General features: G+C 34.8%; 1 protein-coding gene across 1 annotated transcript in view; it reads right to left on the bottom strand.

The window, feature by feature from the left end:
* The window catches only part of LOC149782000 (kinesin-like protein unc-104), a 196319-nt gene that overhangs the window by 42506 nt on the left and 132483 nt on the right, over positions 1-21330 (bottom strand). Inside the window, exons 33-35 of the mRNA XM_089933404.1 lie at positions 13964-14035; positions 9508-9659; positions 6977-7082 (exon numbers count right to left, since the gene is read on the bottom strand). Of these exons, the coding sequence (XP_089789530.1) occupies positions 6977-7082; positions 9508-9659; positions 13964-14035 (330 nt within the window). The remainder of the gene's footprint in view (positions 1-6976; positions 7083-9507; positions 9660-13963; positions 14036-21330) is intronic.

Below are 21330 nucleotides of genomic sequence, written 5' to 3' on the forward strand. Positions count from 1 at the left end.
CTCTACCATTTGCTTTGGCACTGACGCAAAGAATGGTATAAAATGTTTACAGAAATACTCTACTTGTTTGTCAATACCAGGAAACCATAGTTTCTCATGAATAAGCTTTTTTGTTTTGACTATGCCCTGATTTTGACTATGCCCTGGTTTTGACTATGCCCTGATTTTGACTATGCCCTGGTTTTGACTATGCCCTGGTTTTGACTATGCCCTGATTTTGACTATGCCCTGGTTTTGACTATGTCCTGGTTTTGACTATGCCCTGATTCTGACTATGCCCTGGTTTTGACTATGCCCTGGTTTTGACTATGCCCTGATTTTGACTATGCCCTGGTTTTGACTATGCCCTGGTTTTGACTATGCCCTGATTTTGACTATGCCCTGGTTTTGACTATGCCCTGATTTTGACTATGTCCTGGTTTTGACTATGCCCTGATTTTGACTATGTCCTGGTTTTGACTATGCCCTGGTTTTGACTATGCCCTGATTTTGACTATGCCCTGGTTTTGACTATGCCCTGATTTTGACTATGCCCTGATTTTGACTATGCCCTGGTTTTGACTATGCCCTGGTTTCTTTCATGAGCTAATTTTATTACTCTGTGTTGTTGTCCTTTCAGTATTACTATCATTTGTAAGTGGAGCAGTCATGAGTTCATGTCTATCTTGGAAATGTTTCCAGGGTTTGGTTTTGTTTGTACGGAATGTTCCAGCTTCCTTTCTATTGATCTGCTAATATGTTGATAATCCCAGTCCTCAGTAGCCATCCGAATTTCTCTGATTGTCATAGCGTAGTGACAACATTAGCAAATATTATTGAACATAAGATTCTGCAGCTTTAGAGTGTTTACAGCATTTAGTTCTGGCCTTGAGATGGCATGAAATGAAGTATACTGCATTTGTTTTACCTGTCTTGTAAACCACTTTGAAACTGCATGCTTGCAATCTAGATTACCATCTCTCATTTCTTGCAGGGGTGTGTGTGTGTGTGTGTGTGAGCACTTTGGATTTTTATAGTAGCTTTAACAATTTTTCAGTCATATTGCTATGATGTCTGCAGTATGGCAGTTTACAGTGATGTCTAGCACTGGGGCATCATGCCGCAGGCATAGCATGATGTCCCACCCAGTCACATTATCCTGACACCACATTGACCAGTCCTAACTCTAACCTCTAAATGCTGAGTGCCTAGTGAGGCAGCTGTTAATACCATTCTCATAAGTTTTTGGTATGACTTTACTGGGTTTGAACCCATGACCTCTCGCTTCAGAGGCGGACACTGGGATTGTGATTTTGGATTGTTGAAAATGACTTCATGGGGTTTGTGGTCACTGATTAGCATAAATGTATGACCAAACAGATACAGATGGAAGTTTTCACATAAATGTATGACCAAACAGGTACAGATGGAAGTATTTGCATAAATGTATGACCAAACAGGTACAGATGGAAGTATTCACATAAATGTATGACCAAACAGATACAGATGGAAGTATTTGCATAAATGTATGACCGAACAGTACAGATGGAAGTATTTGCATAAATGTATGACCAAACAGGTACAGATGGAAGTATTTGCATAAATGTATGACCAAACAGATACAGATGGAAGTATTCACATAAATGTATGACCAAACAGATACAGATGGAAGTATTTGCATAAATGTATGACCAAACAGATACAGATGGAAGTATTTATAAATGTACGACCAAACAGGTACAGATGGAAGCATTCACATAAATGTATGACCAAACAGATACAGATGGAAGTATTTGCATAAATGTATGACCAAACAGGTACAGATGGAAGTATTCATATAAATGTATGACCAAACAGGTACAGATGGAAGTATTCACATAAATGTATGACCAAATAGGTACAGATGGAAGTATCTGCATAAATGTATGACCAAACAGGTACAGATGGAATTTTTTGCATAAATGTATGACCAAACAGATACAGATGGAAGTATTCACATAAATGTATGACCAAACAGGTACAGATGGAAGTATTTGCATAAATGTATGACCAAACAGGTACAGATGGAAGTATTCATATAAATGTATGACCAAACAGGTACAGATGGAAGTATTCACATAAATGTATGACCAAATAGGTACAGATGGAAGTATCTGCATAAATGTATGACCAAACAGGTACAGATGGAAGTATTCACATAAATGTATGACCAAACAGGTAAAGATAGAAGTATTTGCATAAATGTATGACCAAACAGGTACAGATGGAAGTATTCATATAAATGTATGACCAAACAGGTACAGATGGAAGTATTCACATAAATGTATGACCAAATAGGTACAGATGGAAGTATCTGCATAAATGTATGACCAAACAGGTACAGATGGAAGTTTTCGCATAAATGTATGACCAAACAGGTACAGATGGAAGTATTTGCATAAATGTATGACCAAACAGGTACAGATGGAAGTATTCATATAAATGTATGACCAAACAGGTACAGATGGAAGTATTTGCATAAATGTATGACCAAACAGGTAAAGATGGAAGTATTTGCATAAATGTATGACCAAACAGGTACAGATGGAAGTATTCACATAAATGTATGACCAAACAGGTACAGATGGAAGTATTTGCAAATCCAAACTCGTGCTAGTGTTCTACTGGCAAAAGCAAAAATGTTTTCATTCTGAATTAGGATTGAAATTTGCTATTACTGCATCACTTGCTAAATCATGTTTTTCAAATGCTATTCTCATGGTGGGTTTTGCTTGATTAAGGTAAGTAGGGACTCAACTGATTGTTCAATGATTTGGGATATATCAACCCACATTGACATGCTTAGAAAACTGATTATGTCTGATATGTTTGATGGAATACTGGCACTATTAATTCCTTCCACCTTCTTTGTATCTGCAGAAATTCCATCTTTGCTGAAAATATATCCAGAAGAACTCAGTTTTGTATTTACTGAACTCACGTTTCTGTTTATTTAGTGTCAATCCTTTTTCGATGACGCAAGTGACAGTTTATTCCAGATTTTTGTTATGTTCTCCTGGGTGTGACTGAATAATAGAAAGTCATTGCTAATATTTCTTGTGCCTTGTATTCCTTCCAGTGCTGTCTAAGTGTGCTTTGAAATATCTCTTCTGTTTGATGATATTCCAAAACATTTTACATATACGTTGTTCTAAACGAATCAAGAATGTTGTAATGTTCCTTGAATTTCTGTCCAATTCTAGTTAATGGTAATCTGAATTTAAATCAGTCTTGGAGAACATGCTTGCACCATTGAGATCTACTGTAAGATCAGCTATTGTTAGTGTGATGTGTCCCTCATGTAATACTGCTTCACTGGGCAAATGCATTCTCAACACAGATCCTGATTTTAGCAGGGTTCTTGGCTTTGGGTGCTACCATGAATGGAGATACTCAGGAAGTTGTCCATCTACTTTGTCAATTTCATCAAATGTGAAATGGTATTAATCAGTGAGGCTAAGTTACTGGGACTACAGTATCATCAGTGTGAAGGCTTATATGTACGACTTTTAATTTTCGGATTCCTTTGAAGATATTTGTGAACTTCTCAAATAGTTCTTAAGACTTGTTTGTCTTGAGATGTATTCTTTGAAATATCATATGTACTACCTTTATACTGTTGGCTTTATACTTGATTTAGTTTCTTGAGTTTTGATCTATAAACTTGTGCAAAATGGTTTTTCTGTTTGCCTGTCAAAGACCTCCTGGGCATGGGCAAATGAAGATGTGTCAGGTCTAAGACATGATGAGAAATAACCTTGAAATACTTTTAACTTTATTTCTTTATCACCATCAGCAAATTCACTGAAAGATGTCATAGCTTAGTGTGGAATCATCAACTGATTGCCTATTTTGTTGTTTTTGTTGATGAAATGTTTAGATTTCAAATTTGGTGGTTCTTCTCAGGTGCAAAGTAAGTAGTCTGTTGGTCTTTCTATGGCAAAATGGGTAAACATCGCTACTATGTTTGAGGATTTCAAAAACAGAATTTACAGACCTGCCTACCCGAAGACTTTGCTAGTATGAGTCAAATTGTTTCCTGCAGGTTAGAGGAACATACTTTTCAGACATACATCTAGCAGCCTATAAATCAGCCTTAACTCTGGTTGATAATTCTGTAGAGGGAAAGTTTATATTACCATTACCACTGCTACTAGAACACTACAGAATGTCGAAATGATTAAACAATTCTTACCTATATTACCTAAAAAGAAAAATGGAGAAAGTAATCTCAATACATGTATATTCAGCCTACACTATTTTGGTTCAAGTTACTGATAGTTTCAAGTTTTTCAAGACAGAACAAAGAATTCTTACACCACAACCAAGCAAGTCTTTTGAGCAATGCTGAGTATCTAACTGATTAGTGTCTGACTTATCCCAATTCAACAGTATCTACAAAATATCTTATATAAAATGCGAATACACAAGGAGATGCATTGGCTCATTGGTTAAGGCACTGGTCTTGTGACCAGAAGGGTGCAGATTTGATTCCCAATATTGGCTACTATATTGTATCCTTGGGCAAGGCACTTTCTTTTAGTTGCCTTGGTCCAATACAGTCCCTGAAACCAGTAATTTTATTAAATCTGCATATTGTTTGCATTTCATTTGCATTCCATTCATATTTGATTTTCATTCCATTCACATTTTTTCCATGCCATTCATACTTCATTTGCATTCCATTCATATTTGATTTTCATTCCATTCACATTTTTTCCATGCCATTCATATTTCATTTGCATTCCATTCATATTTGATTTTCATTCCATTCACATTTTTTCCATGCCATTCATATTTCATTTTCATTCCATTCATATTGCATTTGCATTCCATTTCTATTTTTTCCATTCCATTCATATTTCATTTGCATTCCACCATTCATATTTCATTTGCATTCCATTCATATTTCATTTGCATTCCATTCACATTTTTCCATGCTATTCATATTTCATTTTCATTCCATTCATATTGCATTTGCATTCCATTCATATTTTTTTCATTCCATTCATATTTCATTTTCATTCCATTCATATTTCATTTTCATTTTCATTCCATTCATATTACATTCCAATCTTTTATTTCCATTCCATTCATATTTTAGCTACCATCTCATCATTTCCATTTGCAATCTCAGAAATGCATTATGATATTGTGTTTTTCACATATTAGATTCTATGTACCAAAGCTGGGATTTTCATTTCTGACAGTCCTAAATGGAGAGTTGGGATTAATTTTAACAATACTAAAAGGAAATCTGGGATTTTCATTTCGGATATTACTAAATGGAGTGTTGGGATTTTCATTCTGACAGTATTCAAGGGAGAGTTGGGATTTTCATTTCTGACAGTACTAAAGGGAGAAAACTACTGATTTAAGATCTTTCCTTATTAAAAGTGCACTTAAAAAATAGAAATACATATAATTCAAAACAAAGCATTGATATTTATGATAATAAAAAGAATTAAAAAAATACTACCACAACTGCAATAAATGCAAAAATATTTTGTTGCAGATTACTGTCAGCAATTTATTTTCTTATTTTTGTTTCATTCAAATAAAATAAGTACAGACACAATACCAGTGCATGATGATGCCATATCACCAATGGTGTTGTTAGAATAATTTCATGGCTTATAAGCAGTGAGAAATTATCAGTGTAAAGAATATAATCCCAGATTATCATGCATAAGGGCTTTCAGCTGTGGAAATTTAATGCAAGCAAGAAATATGGGTAAATAGATTTTCCAAATCCATTCATGAGATACATTCAAGTTTTATGTCATTTTTATTTCTCATTGAACACCTCTTTTTCTTTCACTCTTCATTTCATTTTAGACTCACAGGTAAAATTACCCATTACAGAGTCTGTCCTATGACATAAAGAACCTCCAAACTGCAAACTAGCCCATAATGTCCGACCTGTCATTAGTGGGTGGCTGTATGTAACTGTACCCCATAATGGCCGACATGTCATTAGTGGGTGGCTGTACGTAACTGTACCACATAATGGCTAACCTGTCATTAGTGGGTTGCTGTATGTAAATGTACCACATAATGGCCAACCTGTCACTAGTGGGTTGCTGTATGTAACTGTACCCCATAATGGCCAACCTGTCATTAGTGGGTTGCTGTACGTAAATGTACCACATAATGGCCAACCTGTCATTAGTGGGTTGCTGTATGTAAATGTACCACATAATGGCCGACATGTCATTAGTGGGTGGCTGTATGTAAATGTACCACATAATGGCTAACCTGTCATTAGTGGGTTGCTGTATGTAAATGTACCACATAATGGCCAACCTGTCACTAGTGGGTTGCTGTATGTAACTGTACCCCATAATGGCCAACCTGTCATTAGTGGGTTGCTGTACGTAAATGTACCACATAATGGCCAACCTGTCATTAGTGGGTTGCTGTATGTAAATGTACCACATAATGGCCAACCTGTCATTAGTGGGTTGCTGTATGTAACTGTACCCCATAATGGCCTATCTGTCATTAGTGGGTTGCTGTATGTAATTGTACCCCATAATGGCCAACCTGTCATTAGTGGGTTGCTGTATGTAACTGTACCCCATAATGGCCAATCTGTCATTAGTGGATTGCTGTATGTAACTGTACCCCATAATGGCCTACATGTCATTAGTGGGTTGCTGTATGTAAGTGTACCCCATAATGGCCAATCTGTCATTAGTGGATTGCTGTATGTAACTGTACCCCATAATGGCCTACATGTCATTAGTGGGTTGCTGTATGTAAGTGTACCCCATAATGTTGGTTTGTCTACCTGTCATTAGTAGGTTGCTGTATGTAACTTTACCCTTTAATGTTGGTATGCCTACATGTCATTATTGGGTTGCTGTATTTAATTGTACCCCATAACACTTGTGTGCCTACCTATCATAAAATGCCCCAAACTCCAAACTCTGCCCCATCATAATTGTTAGCCTACCTGTCATCAGCGGGTTGCTGTATGTAGCAGGCAGGAAACAATCCCAGAGACAAGACTGTGTGTTCTGTGTCATATTCACGGAAATCAGGGGTTGTCCTGATCCGACCTGCAAGCATATTATAACAATGGCGCATGTATGTATACACAAGAGTATTTTAATGTAAATTCTATTCAAATCCAATTTCCAATCATGCAACTATTGCTACATGAATAGTAAATAAATGAATTGTTGAAAGTCTAATCAAAATTAGACCATTTTATCTGAAAGACTGATCTGTCTGATGTTTATATAACTGCAAAAACTGGATTAACAAGATCTGACTTCCATGTAAATTTAATCTGCCAATTTATCATATCTGCATTATCTTTATGAAATATTTACCCGTCCATATGGTACATGTGTACATATATGCAACTAACTGAAGTAAAATATTTTTCTTCGATAATACCCACCTGAACATAAAGATTATGAATCCTTTCGCCACCAGGCCAACCCCCTCTCCCCATGAAAAATGACATTAACAACTTCTTCAGGCTTGTTTAAACTTTAAAAGCTGCTAACATGTCTGCTTACCAAGACAAAACTCATAAAAGAGTGGTCTCCCCTTGGACTGAGGCACTGGCACCAAATCTTATCAATTGTCAATTACAACTGGAGTGAAAGTACACTCTTCCAAGAATGTAACTGCTGGGAGGGCTTGGGGATGGTGCCTGTGTTATGATTAGGTAAGTATTGTCACAGAAACATTTTACTTCAAAAGCTGATTTCCTTTTCAAATACATAACTCAATCATAACTCTTCAGGAGAATAGGTAAGAGGTAGAGATATTTATATCCCCTTACCCAAGAGATAGCCCCGGTTCCAGTCTTCTGTGTGAGTAGCAGCTTAAAATCTTGCATGCGATACTCAAATCAATGAGATATAGACAAAGGATAGCACAGATCAATGATATATGGGTGAATGATGCACAAGTCAATGAGATATGGCCAAAGGAAAGCACAGATCAATAAAGAGCCAAGGTCTCAACAAAAACATGTTCACTCCTATAGTTGCAAGAGGGGTAGAGTAACCTTTGTCATTATGAGCTGCTGATGGACCTGGCAAGGCAGCCTGTTGAGCTGCTGTAGATTTGTTCAAAATGAAAGGTCTCTCATATAGAAGCTGGAGAATGTTGTATCAGATGTCCATTTCATGGCCTGAATAATGTTGAAAATAAAACGAAACTAAAAGTGTGCTGCTGAACTTGAAATGTCTGAGCAGTGGCCTTGACCTTGAAGATACGACCATAAATGTGGTGACACACCTGATAATGTTATGTAAGTGAACAAGTTTAATCATTTAATCTCAGACAGCTCTGAAGTAACAAGCTGGAAAAGAAAGTGATGAAAAAAGTTGAATTGTGACCTTGAGCCTGAAAATAGGACATAACCCAAACTAGTAATGACACAAGTATAAATTGAATATACAGTAATAACAAGAGAATAGCATTACATTAATCACATATGGTACTAGAATTACTGAATGGAAAAAAAGTGAAATGGAAAAACAAGATACTGATCCAAGAGCTTGAACTTTAAGGCAGAACCCCTAATGTGTATAAACTTAAAAATATTGAGCTGTGATCTTGACCTTCAAGGCATTGCCCACAATTTGGTAATTGTTGTCATAGGGTTTAACACCATTTTTCAGCACAATATGGGCATTACAAGGCAGCCACTATAACTGGTGGAGGAACCCTGGAAAACCCCGGGAAGAACCACCTACCCACGAGAAGCTAATGTTCAGTTTTCTCACGTACCAACATTAACTGAGCCTGAGATGCCCATCTCTTAATCTCAAATGGCATTTGCATGACAGAACAATGGGGGGAAAAATGATGGAAAATGTAAACTACTGATCTGTGACCTTGACCTTGAAGAAAGGACCTCAATTAATTGATGCTGTGCAAGTATATAAAGTTTCAGCTCTTAATCTTTAATGGCTTGAACACTATTGAGCAGATAGGAATGCGTGCTGGAAAACTTACAAAACTGAGCCATGACCTTGACTTTTACAAATAGGAAGCTCAATGTTGTTCACGACACCTTCTAGTAATAATATACTGGACCAGTATACAAAGTTTCATCCCGTAATCTCAAAGAGTTTTAAAGTCATTGAGCAGAAACGAAAGTAAGAACGATGAATGGAGAGATGAACAGATGTGTGAATACATTATGAATTACTTTATCACCTGTTTCACGCAAAAGCAGGGTAAAACAAGTTAAAAGACATTTATGATCTTCTTCGCTTAAGAATGCTGGATTTGTTAGACAGTGGAAGAAATCCAAACAAATTATTACTGGGTAATGTATTTGAAGATGAAATTTGTGACATTTCAACTTGATTAACGATCATTACTATTATACACATAGAAATACCACAATTTATTTCAATGGGAAGCAAGACACTATCTCTTTTAAATGCATGTTGTTTCCTGTTCTTTTTATTTCTCATCTTAAATACCAGGAGAGAAGTGTAGAAAGCAACTTACCAACAACTAGTTCCTTCACATCCTTCCAGAAGAAGTCAGGTCCCTGCTCATGAGTAATGGTGATGGCGATCCTCCGCTGAATGCCTTGGTGCAGCATGAATGTACCAGAACATGCCATCTCTTCACTGTGGTCTACTACTGCAGGAACATATCTACAAAGGAAAATATGTTTAACATTTCATTTAGTATCAGCAGTTTACAGTGAAATTTAACTACAAGTTTGTTTATAGAACATGGATGCCCCCAAATGTTTGCCTGTATCCTGACCTAAATATAGAATTTAACCAAGGTTGTTGATATAGTAATGGAAGGATGTACGGAAAGGGAAAATACAATTTTTACCATAATAGAGTTGTTCTTTATACAAAGGAAAATTGCAAATAAACTTTTAAATAAGATATTCATTCAGTGTTCTAAAGTATATTTCTAGCAAAAAGATATACCTTGCAATGAAGTACCCATCATTAATGCCAAATGTGCTATCCTTCACAGATGTTTGTCAATGTCCATTAATGCCATATGTGTTAGCCTTCACAGTTGTTTGCCATGTATATTAATGCTAAATGTGCTAGCCTTCACAGTTGTTTGCCATTTATATTAATGTCAAATGTGCTAGCCTTCACAGTTGATTGCCATGAATATTACTGCCAAATGTGCTAGCCTTCACAGTTGTTTGTCATATACATTAATGCCAAATGTGCTAGCCTTCACAGTTGTTTGTAATATACATTAATGCCAAATGTGCTAGCCTTCAGTTGTTTGCCATGAATATTACTGCCAAAGGTGCTAGCTTTCACAGTTGTTTGTAACATACATTAATGCCAAATATGCTAGCCTTCACAGCTGTTTGTAACATACATTAACGCCAAATGTGCTAGCCTTCACAGTTGTTTACCATGAATATTACTGCCAAAGGTGCTAGCCTTCACAGTTGTTTGTCATATACATTAATACCAAATGTGCTAGCCTTCACAGATGTTTGCCATGAATATTACTGCTAAATGTGCTAGCCTTCACAGGTGTTTGTCATATACATTAATGCCAAATGTGCTAGCCTTCACAGTTGTTTGTCATGCACATTAATGCCAAATGTGCTAACCTTCAGTTGTTTGCCATGTATATTAATGCCAAATGTGCTAGCCTTCACAGTTGTTTGTCATATACATTAATACCAAATGTGCTAGCCTTCACAGATGTTTGGCATGAATATTACTGCTAAATGTGCTAGCCTTCACGGTTGTTTGACATATACATTAATGCCAAATGTGCTAGCCTTCACAGTTGTTTGTAATATACATTAATGCCAAATGTGCTAGCCTTCAGTTGTTTGCCATGAATATTATTGCCAAAGGTGCTAGCCTTCACAGTTGTTTGTAACATACATTAATGCCAAATATGCTAGCCTTCACAGCTGTTTGTAACATACATTAACGCCAAATGTGCTAGCCTTCACAGTTGTTTACCATGAATATTACTGCCAAAGGTGCTAGCCTTCACAGTTGTTTGTCATATACATTAATACCAAATGTGCTAGCCTTCACAGATGTTTGCCATGAATATTACTGCTAAATGTGCTAGCCTTCACAGGTGTTTGTCATATACATTAATGCCAAATGTGCTAGCCTTCACAGTTGTTTGTCATGTACATTAATGCCAAATGTGCTAACCTTCAGTTGTTTGCCATGTATATTAATGCCAAATGTGCTAGCCTTCACAGTTGTTTGTCATATACATTAATACCAAATGTGCTAGCCTTCACAGATGTTTGCCATGAATATTACTGCTAAATGTGCTAGCCTTCACGGTTGTTTGACATATACATTAATGCCAAATGTGCTAGCCTTCACAGTTGTTTGTAATATACATTAATGCCAAATGTGCTATCCTTCACAGTTGTTTGTCATGTACATTAATGCCAAAATGTGCTATCCTTCACAGTTGTTTACCATGTATATTAATGCCAAATGTGATAGGCTTCACAGTAAACCATGTGCACTGATGCCTCTCAATCTGAAACATCTCCCTTATCATAATGACCAATCAATACTACATTTCCATTGTACACTCAGTGTCATACTGTGTGCTTTCCTCAACTGCTTTTTTATGGTGAAATGTGCCCGATTTCAATACATTTTAGTACAAATAATCACTCTCTACTCTATTTTTCTGTCATGCCAATAGATATTGTGCATGGAAAGATGAACAGACCAATTAAATAAAGTTACTGGATTCATAAGTTAGATAATTTGTATCTTAATGGTCTTAATACCAAGGCAGTATATCAAATTGTATAAAATTTTTATTAAAACATTGATATGTTGTATATTCTTTAAAAAAATATAATAGTATGTATGACTGTTTGTCTCTATTTTATTATTTTACTGATTTAGTTTTCATTTGAGACTTGTGTATCTTTTTGATCCAGTCATGTACATAAAATTGTTATGATGATGCATATAATTTATGACATTATGTAATGATGTAATTGTTATTTTAAAGTATAAAGACCTCATCTGTTTCTTTCAAAATATTTTGTGCCTGAATATGCATACAGTAAATGCAAAACTAGCTGGACAGAATTAAAAGCGTTTGTGTTGGGGTTTTTTTCAAAAACTTTATAGCAAGACTAAAGAATCCCATACTTTATCGCAATAGCAAAGAGTGCATAACTTTATACAGCTGCAATGTCATTTTGAGTCCCTAACTTGATAGCTATGTTATCGAGTCCCTAACTTTACAGCACTGTCATAGAGTCCATAACTTACAGCAATGTCATAGTCCCTAACATTACACCAATGTCATAGTCCCTAACATTAGAGCAATGTCATAGTCCCTAACTTTACACTAATGTCATATTCCCTAACAGTACACCAATGTCATAGTCCCTAACTGTACATCAATGTCACAGTCCCTAAATTTACACCAATGTCATAGTCCCTAACTTTACACCAAATTGTCATAGTCCCTAACTTAACATCAATGTCAGTCCCTAACTTTACACCAATGTCATAGTCCCTAACTTTACACCAATGTCATAGTACCTAACACTAAAGCAATGCCACAGAGATCCTAACTTACAACAACATCAGAATCCCATACTTTATAGTGGTATTAGAATCACTAACTTTATAGGAACATCAGAGTCCCATATTTTATAGTAACATCAGAGTCCCATACTTTAGAGTAACATCAGAATCCCATACCTTATACTAACATCAGAATCCCATACTTTATAGTAATATCAGAATCCCATACTTTATAGTAATATCAGTCCCATACTTTATAGTAACATTAGAGTCCCATATTTTATAGTAACATTAGAGTCCTATACTTTATAGTAACATTAGAGTCCCATACTTTATAGCAATATCAGAGTCCCATACTTTATATTAATATCACAGTTCCATACTTTATACTAACATCAGAGTCCCATACTTTATAGTAACATCAGAGTCCCATATTTTATAGTAACATCAGAGTCAGATACTTTATATTAATATCAGTCACATACTTTAGAGTAACATCAGAGTCCCAAACCTTATACTAACATCAGAATCCCATACTTTATAGTAATATCAGTCCCATACTTTATACTAACATCAGAGTTCCATACTTTATAGTAACATCAGAGTCCCATATTTTATAGTAACATCAGAGTCCCATACTTTATATTAATATCAGAGTCCCATACTTTATAGTAACATCAGATTCCCATACTTTATAGTAACATTAGAGTCCTATACTTTATAGCAATATCACAGTCCCATATTTTATAGTAATATCAGAGTCCCATACTTTATAGTGGCATCAGAGTCCCTTACACTAAAACAACATTTTAGTCCTATACTTTATAGCAACATCAGTCCCTAACTTTATAGAGCGTTGTCATAGAATCCCTAACTTGATAGCAATGCCATCACTTTATGTGATAAACTGAATCAAAAACTTTTCATTTGACTTAAGATTTATGAAACTAATTGAATAATACATTATACCACTTCATTACTACAAGCAGCTCACAACATGTAATGTTATTTAACTGACTGTGCGCACTTAATATCAAATGGACACGCATTTATGGCAACACACTAGTCTCTCAAAATGGCAAGCTATTTAGCTGCACAGAAATTGTTCACTGAATGAATGTGTTAATTATGATGAAACCTTTCTTGCTGCCTACATGGAGAAATTTCTGTGTGATGCAACCATTGTGTTAAAAAAAAATCTTAAAACTATAACCTTGCTGAATGCCAATTAAAAAGTGGGCAATCAGAAAACAATGAAAATGGCATGTCAAGCAAAACTTTTCTGGACAAATGTGTTGCGTCCTTTTGGGATCCAACAAAAATATTCCTCACACAAAGAAGGCTGTACAAAAAGGTCTATCAAGTCTACTTTTCAAAAAATGTAAGTACTGTAACATATATTAAATTATCTACACAAATGAATTACTTACTCTCCTGTGGGTGCCAGTTCACAGATCTCAAACCAGACCAAGAGGTCATATCGAGCATATATCTGACTAGAGCTGAAATAGGAATAATACTGTTAATGAAGCACAAGACGGAGAATTCATTATTTAATCTTACATTTAACAATAAGACAATTCATTTAACAATAAGACAATTCATGATTTAACAATAAGACAATTCATTTAACAATAAGACATTTCATTTAACAATAAGACCTCCATGCTCACTCAGATTTTTACTTAATAATTTACTACAAAATTAAAGTAAGCCTTTCCAATGCTATTTAGAAATGCAAAACATTTTCAGACATCAAATCCCTATTCATTTAATTCCAAAATCATGGTAAAAGAGTACACAATGCAGTTTGGTCCACTGAAATAATGATGCACTGTCCACACAAACTATGCATTGTAACGAGGCATTATTCATAACGAATTATCTACCTGGTAACATGTAGGACATACACATTTGACTTTATAATTATAAATGTCATTTCAGTAATAGGTCACTGAATTATTATTTACTGAAGCTGCAGGAATGTTGCAAAAGTAAAAATACTCAAAATTCCTTAAAAATATCAATCATACTGACTTTTAGATATTAAAATGATCTTGAGCTTTGTTAATTTTCTCAATTCGGGATTTCAAAACAAAAGAATTCTGAAAACAAACAACTTCTGACATACAAGTAATTTAGTACTTTTGAATACTGTTGATGTTTGGAAAGTTGACTACAGACAATAGATTGCCAACCTGGATGCAAGAGTGTGTTAAACACCTCTGAAAATCACAATAAACCACACAATTGTAATTTTAGGTCAAGTGATGTTTATTTTATCATCAATGCAAAAAGATGCAAGTGATCTTGCAGTGGTTATTATCTATGACACACAAAAAAAATTCTTAACATTTTTTAAAATGAGGATAAGGAACATTTGAGCATATTATCAAAAGGTTTTCTGACAGCAAAACATCACTTAATAAAAAGCATGGTCTGTATCACTATATATACTTGCTTATATAAGTCAAGTACAAACTGTACAGATCCACATCTGCCATTATATAATGTGCTGGCAGCTCTTGGTCTGTGAAGTTTGTTCCGAGTGATCAGTAGAATAAACAACATACTGGTAGACCCTGATCTGATGGTGCTTTATGTAATGGGAGATCATGGTCTATGTTGTTTGCAGTCAGAACAGACTTATAAGCATGTGTATATGGTATGATCCAGCAATTTATAAAACCAATGACATTTTTAAAGTTGTGCTCCTTCCCAAAACAAATTTTTTAACTGATATTATGAATATGTCTTTTGCAGTACATAATAATATATGTGTTCTTACCACCAAATAATAATATAAAACAATGACCATATTACCAAATAAAAATATAAAACAGTGGTCTTCCCACTAAATAAAAATATAAAACAGTGGTCTTACCACCAAATAATAATATAAAACAGTGGTCTTAACACTAAATCAAAATATAAAACAGTGGTCTTACCACCAAATAATAATATAAAAGTGGTATGGCCACCAAATAATAATAAACAGTGGTAAGACCACCAAATAATAATATAAAACAGTGGTCTGACCACCAAACAATAATATAAAAGAGTGGTCTGACCACCAAAATAATAAAATAAAACAACAGTCTTACCACCAAATCACAACATTAAACAGTGTTCTTACCACCAAATAATAACATAAAACTGTTTTGATCACCAAATAATATAAAACAGTGGTCTTACCACCAAATAATAACATAAGACAGTGGTTTTAGTACCAAATGATAACATAAAACAGTGGTTTTAGCACCAAATAATAATATAAAACAGTGTTTTTAGAACCAAATAATAATATAAAACAGTGGTTTTACCACCAAATAATAATACAAAACTGGTTTTACCAAATAATATAAAACAGTGGTCTTGCCACCAAATAATAATACAAAATAGTGGTCTTATCACTAAATCTTACCACCGTATAGTAACATAAAACAATGGTCTTACCACCAAATAATAATATAAAACAGTGATCATACTACCAAATAATAATATGAAACAATGGTCTTACCAACAAATAATATAAACCTGTGGTCTTACACCAAAATTCACCAAGATTTTCCAGAGTAAATAGTTTCAGGAAACTCTTGTGTTGTGGTCTAGAATTAGTATTTCTTACAAACAGTGATGAGTGAGGATTCTGATAATAAGACCCTCTTTTCCTAAATTATAAATACGCACTGTGTTTGAATGATTGTTTTTTGACTGGATCTAATACAATATAATATGAAGACCAGGTTTTTGGTTGAATACAAATGGTCTTATGACAATGTCTTCTGGAAAGTGACAACAAGTGCTCTCTACAATTTGCTTTGCCAACCATTAAATTTATTGTGAGTTAGCATGTGTCATAGTGACCTCATTGCATGTTTGTTGACAGTGATTTGAGTGCATGTCAAACAGTGTATTGGGTCTTATGTCACATGTTTAGGCTCAAATAAACAGTAACACAAGAAAGAGTGAAAACAACAAGCTTTGAAAAAATACAATAATTTATTTCCCTGGAAAAACTCTGTAAAAATAAAAAAAATATGAACTTATGGTTTTACAGAATCAAACCTAAAATAATCCAAGAATTAGCCAAGAATAAAATTTCTGAAGTCCTAATAACAAAATGTTCTACTGATTTCAAGTCTGAATCCCAACGAAGAATCCAAGATGGAAGACGATGACATATGCTGCAATCTGTAGTGTGGAAGTCTACAGTTCCTTGTAGAAAACATGAATTATCACTCCAGTTTCTGTTAGCAGAATAAATGTTTATAAAAAAAACTGTCCTTGTTGAACAATTTTACATGAGCACATGTATTTTCCAGAAAATTAACAGGATTAATCCTTTTGAATCCAAGTAATTTAAAATAACTCCAAACAGCACAACACAGCACTTCTAGTGTAAGGAAAAGCCCAGCTGCAACTGAGAATAATTCTCCAAAACATGGGTTATATGGTCTTGTAAAACATAAACAAGGGGTCACGTGATCATCTTCTGGAAGTTTATAGAAACTATGTACTTGTTAGAGATCACGTCTACCCAATGTGACCCTGACAAAAACCAATCATTTTACTCTAAGAAATAAAAAAATTGTTTACTTCTTAAAGACGAAGTCCCATCATGACCTCGAAAACAACCAATCATTTTCAAATAAAACAGAACTTGTTTACGTGGATGTTACAAATTTTGAAACAAGGTCAGGATTAGATCAACACCTGGTGTTTATAAAACAAACAGTCAAGGTCAAACTATTTTCTGAAAAAAGTATCATCTCTACTGAATAAATTTACATTACAATATCATGTAATTAATTTTTTTTTTTAAACTGACAAACAATTGAATTGAAATAAATATATATTAAATCAGATATAATTAAATCAAATATACATAACATGGGATACACCTCAAAATAATCAAATGCTAAACCATCTGCCTGACATTTTAGATCCCTTCACCAATTCATTATTTTCCCATGATTCCGAAATGCCTTTGTTTAAAATAAATTTCACCTCTATTCATTATAAGAACCACAAATCATGTAATTTATCAACTCAGTTTTCTAGGTATTTTTTTCCAAGAGAATGCAGCTTTAAGTTATAAAATTTTTGACACAATACTGGTACTTGCAGTTTTGAAACAACTGCTGTAGATGTGCATTTACCTGGAGTTAATTCTGCATGATTGCAACATCCAAAGTACCTCTTGTGACAGCAAGTGTTCTGTGGAACACAGTCTTGCCTATAAATTGTGTAATTATGATATAGCTTTTGGCTTGTGCAAGCAAGAAAGGAACACTAGCATAGTTGGGTGCAAAATTTAAACTCATATATATATTTTGCTATACTGCTGTTTCAAGTGAACAGAGCAACAGATGTAAATGATTCATGACCTTTAAAAACTTGTTAAACCAAAGTGAACATTGCTTATGATGATAACTATGCTAATGCCTCTGGAAGTAATACCTATGTCTCATTATTCTCATGCGAGACAAGAATACTGCAATTATTTAACACGATATCACAAACAGACTGTATATACATCATGCAAAAGAAGAGGTTATGGCTAAAATGCATTCATTTTTTGGCCTGTGTGATGGAGAATAGCAAAGCTGATTCAACTCTTGACTAATTCATGGTACATGTTAGTAGGTGATTATATAAAATTCAAGGCAATTCTTGCCAACATGTTTTATGCTATACATCGGCAAGAAGCAGAAAAGAAAAGAAAGGTTCATGTTAGTAATTTTTAAGAACATACATTTTGTTTTTTTGCACCAGTTTTCATTCTAATTAGTTTACCATAACATTTTGATTAATTTCTAAACACACAAGACTACAAAAATGAAACTGTCAAATTAGTATTGAAGCAATTAAACTTTCAGAAAACCATTTGTAATTTTTCCACATCAAGTTCTTCATTCTGTTTACTCATATTTAAAGGGGTCTATTCATTCCAACACTTGTAATTAAATTTTAAGCAATATTCTTACTATAAAGAATTTCACATTTTAAGGTCACCATATGTGCAGTGTGATAGTTTTAAAATTAGTTTTTGGTTGACAACATGAACCAAGACAGAAGTGTATTAGTTATCTGACGAGAGCTTCTCATCTTGAGCTTTAGGGTCAAAATGGAAATGGAGGTTGGGAATGATGAGGGGTTGCCATCTTGAGCTTAGGGTCAATGTAGAAATGGAGGTTGGGAATGATGAGGGGTTGTCATTTTGAACTTAGGGTCAATATGGAAATGGAGGTTGGGAATGATGAGAGGTTTCATCTTGAGCTTACAGTCAATATGGAAATGTAGGTTGGGAATGAGAGGTTTCATCTTGAACTTAGGGTCAATATGGAAATGGAGGTTGGGAATGATGAGAGGTTTCATCTTGAACTTAGGGTCAATATGGAAATGGAGGTTGGGAACAATGAGAGGTTTCACCTTGAGCTTACAGTCAGTATGGAAATGGAGGCTGGGAATGATGAGAGGTTTCATCTTGAGCTTACAGTCAATATGGAAATGTAGGTTGGGAATGAGAATTTTCATCTTGAACTTACGGTCAATATGGAAATCAAGGTTGGGAACAATGAGAGGTTTCATCTTGAGCTTACAGTCAATAAGGAAATGTAGGTTAGGAATGATGAGAGGTTTCATCTTGAACTTAGGGTCAATATGGAAATGGAGGTTGGGAACGATGAGATGTTTGATCTTGAGCTTACAGTCAATATGGAAATGTAGGTTGGGAATGAGAGGTTTCATCTTGAACTTAGGGTCAATATGGAAATGGAGGTTGGGAATGATGAGAGGTTTCATCTTGAGCTTACAGTCAATATGGAAATGGAGGTTGTGAATGAGAGGTTTCATCTTGAACTTAGGGTCAATATGGAAATGGAGGTTGGGAATGAGGTTTCATCTTGAACTTAGGGTCAATATGGAAATTGAGGTTGGGAACAATGAGAGGTTTCACCTTGAGCTTACAGTCAATATGGAAATGGAGGCTGGGAATGATGACAGGTTTCATCTCGAGCTTACAGTCAATATGGAAATGTTGGTTGGGAATGATGAAGGTGTTGTCATCTTGAATGTATAGTCAATATGGAAATGGAGGTTGGGAATGATGAGGGGATGTCATCTTGAACTTAGGCAGTTGGGAATGAGTGATGAGCAATATTTTATTTGATGAGGGGATATCATCTTCAGCTTAGGGTCAATGTGGAAATGGAGGTTGGGAATGATGAGTGGCTGTCATCTTGAGCTCAAAGTCAAAATGGAAATGGAGGCTGGGAATGATGAGGACTTGTCATCTTTAACTTATGGCCAATAAGGAAATGGAGGTTGGGAATGATGAAGGTTTGTCATCTTGAGTGTAAGGTTAATATGGAAATCAAGGTTGAGAATGAGTGACAAGCAATTTATTATCTGATGAGGGGATGTCATCTTGAGCTTAGGGTCAATATGGAAAATGAGGATGGCAAAGTGTGACTACTTCATACATCATACTCTTAGTGTTTTTTGCTACCAATAGGGATAATCCTGGCTGCTCAGTGCATGGGAAAAAGTGATGAATTGTTAGATCTCTCACCTTTTAGCCAAACACCGTAATGGGATCAAAAGAGACTCTGAAACCTTTTCATTTGTTTTACTTTTACTTTCACATTTTTCTTCCTCTAAACATGTAACTGATTGGCTGAAAATAGTGATATCACTATGATGACTAGCCAATGATTGTCCAGAACTTGTGATAGCACTTTCCTCAAGAGGGTCAGATTCAGATTCATTAGCAGCATCAGGTTGGCTCTGATCAGAGCTATCAAGTGATTCACTAACAACTCTAGTAAACTCAACAACTGGTTCCAGAGTTTCTTCTGATTTAACCCACTTACGTTTAGGACTGCTGAAAAAAGGAAAATTATGGTTGACCCTTGAATGAAAATTTTATTATTTCTCTACCCACTAAAGGTACAATACAAATTCTAAGATGTCCATCTCTATGGCACAAAATCAAAAGAATTCACTGCGTCAAAATAGTGTCCCAGTTTCCAAATAGTATATTCTTGTCGGTTTTACCAGTCAGAAAGGTGATTACATTTGTGTCAGAATTACTTAGTTACAGTTATTCAGTTTAATCTATTTTACTTCAACTGACTTGAATCAATCATAAGTATGCAATTTTGACTAAAGAAAAGCTGGCAATGATGCATATAACATTAATTCCAGATTGCAACATTTGTATGGGAAAATGTTTTTTCTAGTAATAATTCACAATGCTGGGAGTACAGTCTTAACCAGAATAAAAATTAGTTCATATTCCCATTCAAATGTAATGATATATTTATTAAATACTAATTTTTATTTATTTTTTTATAATCAAGGTGTCATTTTAACATGAACCTGTTTCATTTCCTATAAAACATAAGAAAAATAGGAACTTATCATTCACAATATATGCCTTCTTTATGAGGCCTCCGTATGCTAACAGCAGCAACGCTTTTTAAAACATAACATTCTAACATCAACACTGGTGTGCATGGGGTTGTTTAAAATTGCTATGCTGAAAAGAGGTATTTATTAATTGATTACATGCCTCTTTTCAATTCATTGTTTATTAAATGGAAACACTAACCAAAACATTAATTTCTGTTGATTATGGGGCAATACACGACTGTACAAATGAATCACAAACAAAAACACAACTGAGTATTCACATGCACATATCACCATGAACACAGTCATGTGCTGTGCTGCATTAGGTCAGCCTACTGCAGCATGGAGAAATATGCAGTTTCAAAAATGCGAAATTAAT

Source organism: Sinohyriopsis cumingii, chromosome 15, assembly GCF_028554795.1.
Source record: "Sinohyriopsis cumingii isolate HCF-2022 chromosome 15, ASM2855479v2, whole genome shotgun sequence".
In the NCBI taxonomy this organism is placed as follows: Eukaryota; Metazoa; Mollusca; class Bivalvia; order Unionida; family Unionidae; genus Sinohyriopsis; species Sinohyriopsis cumingii.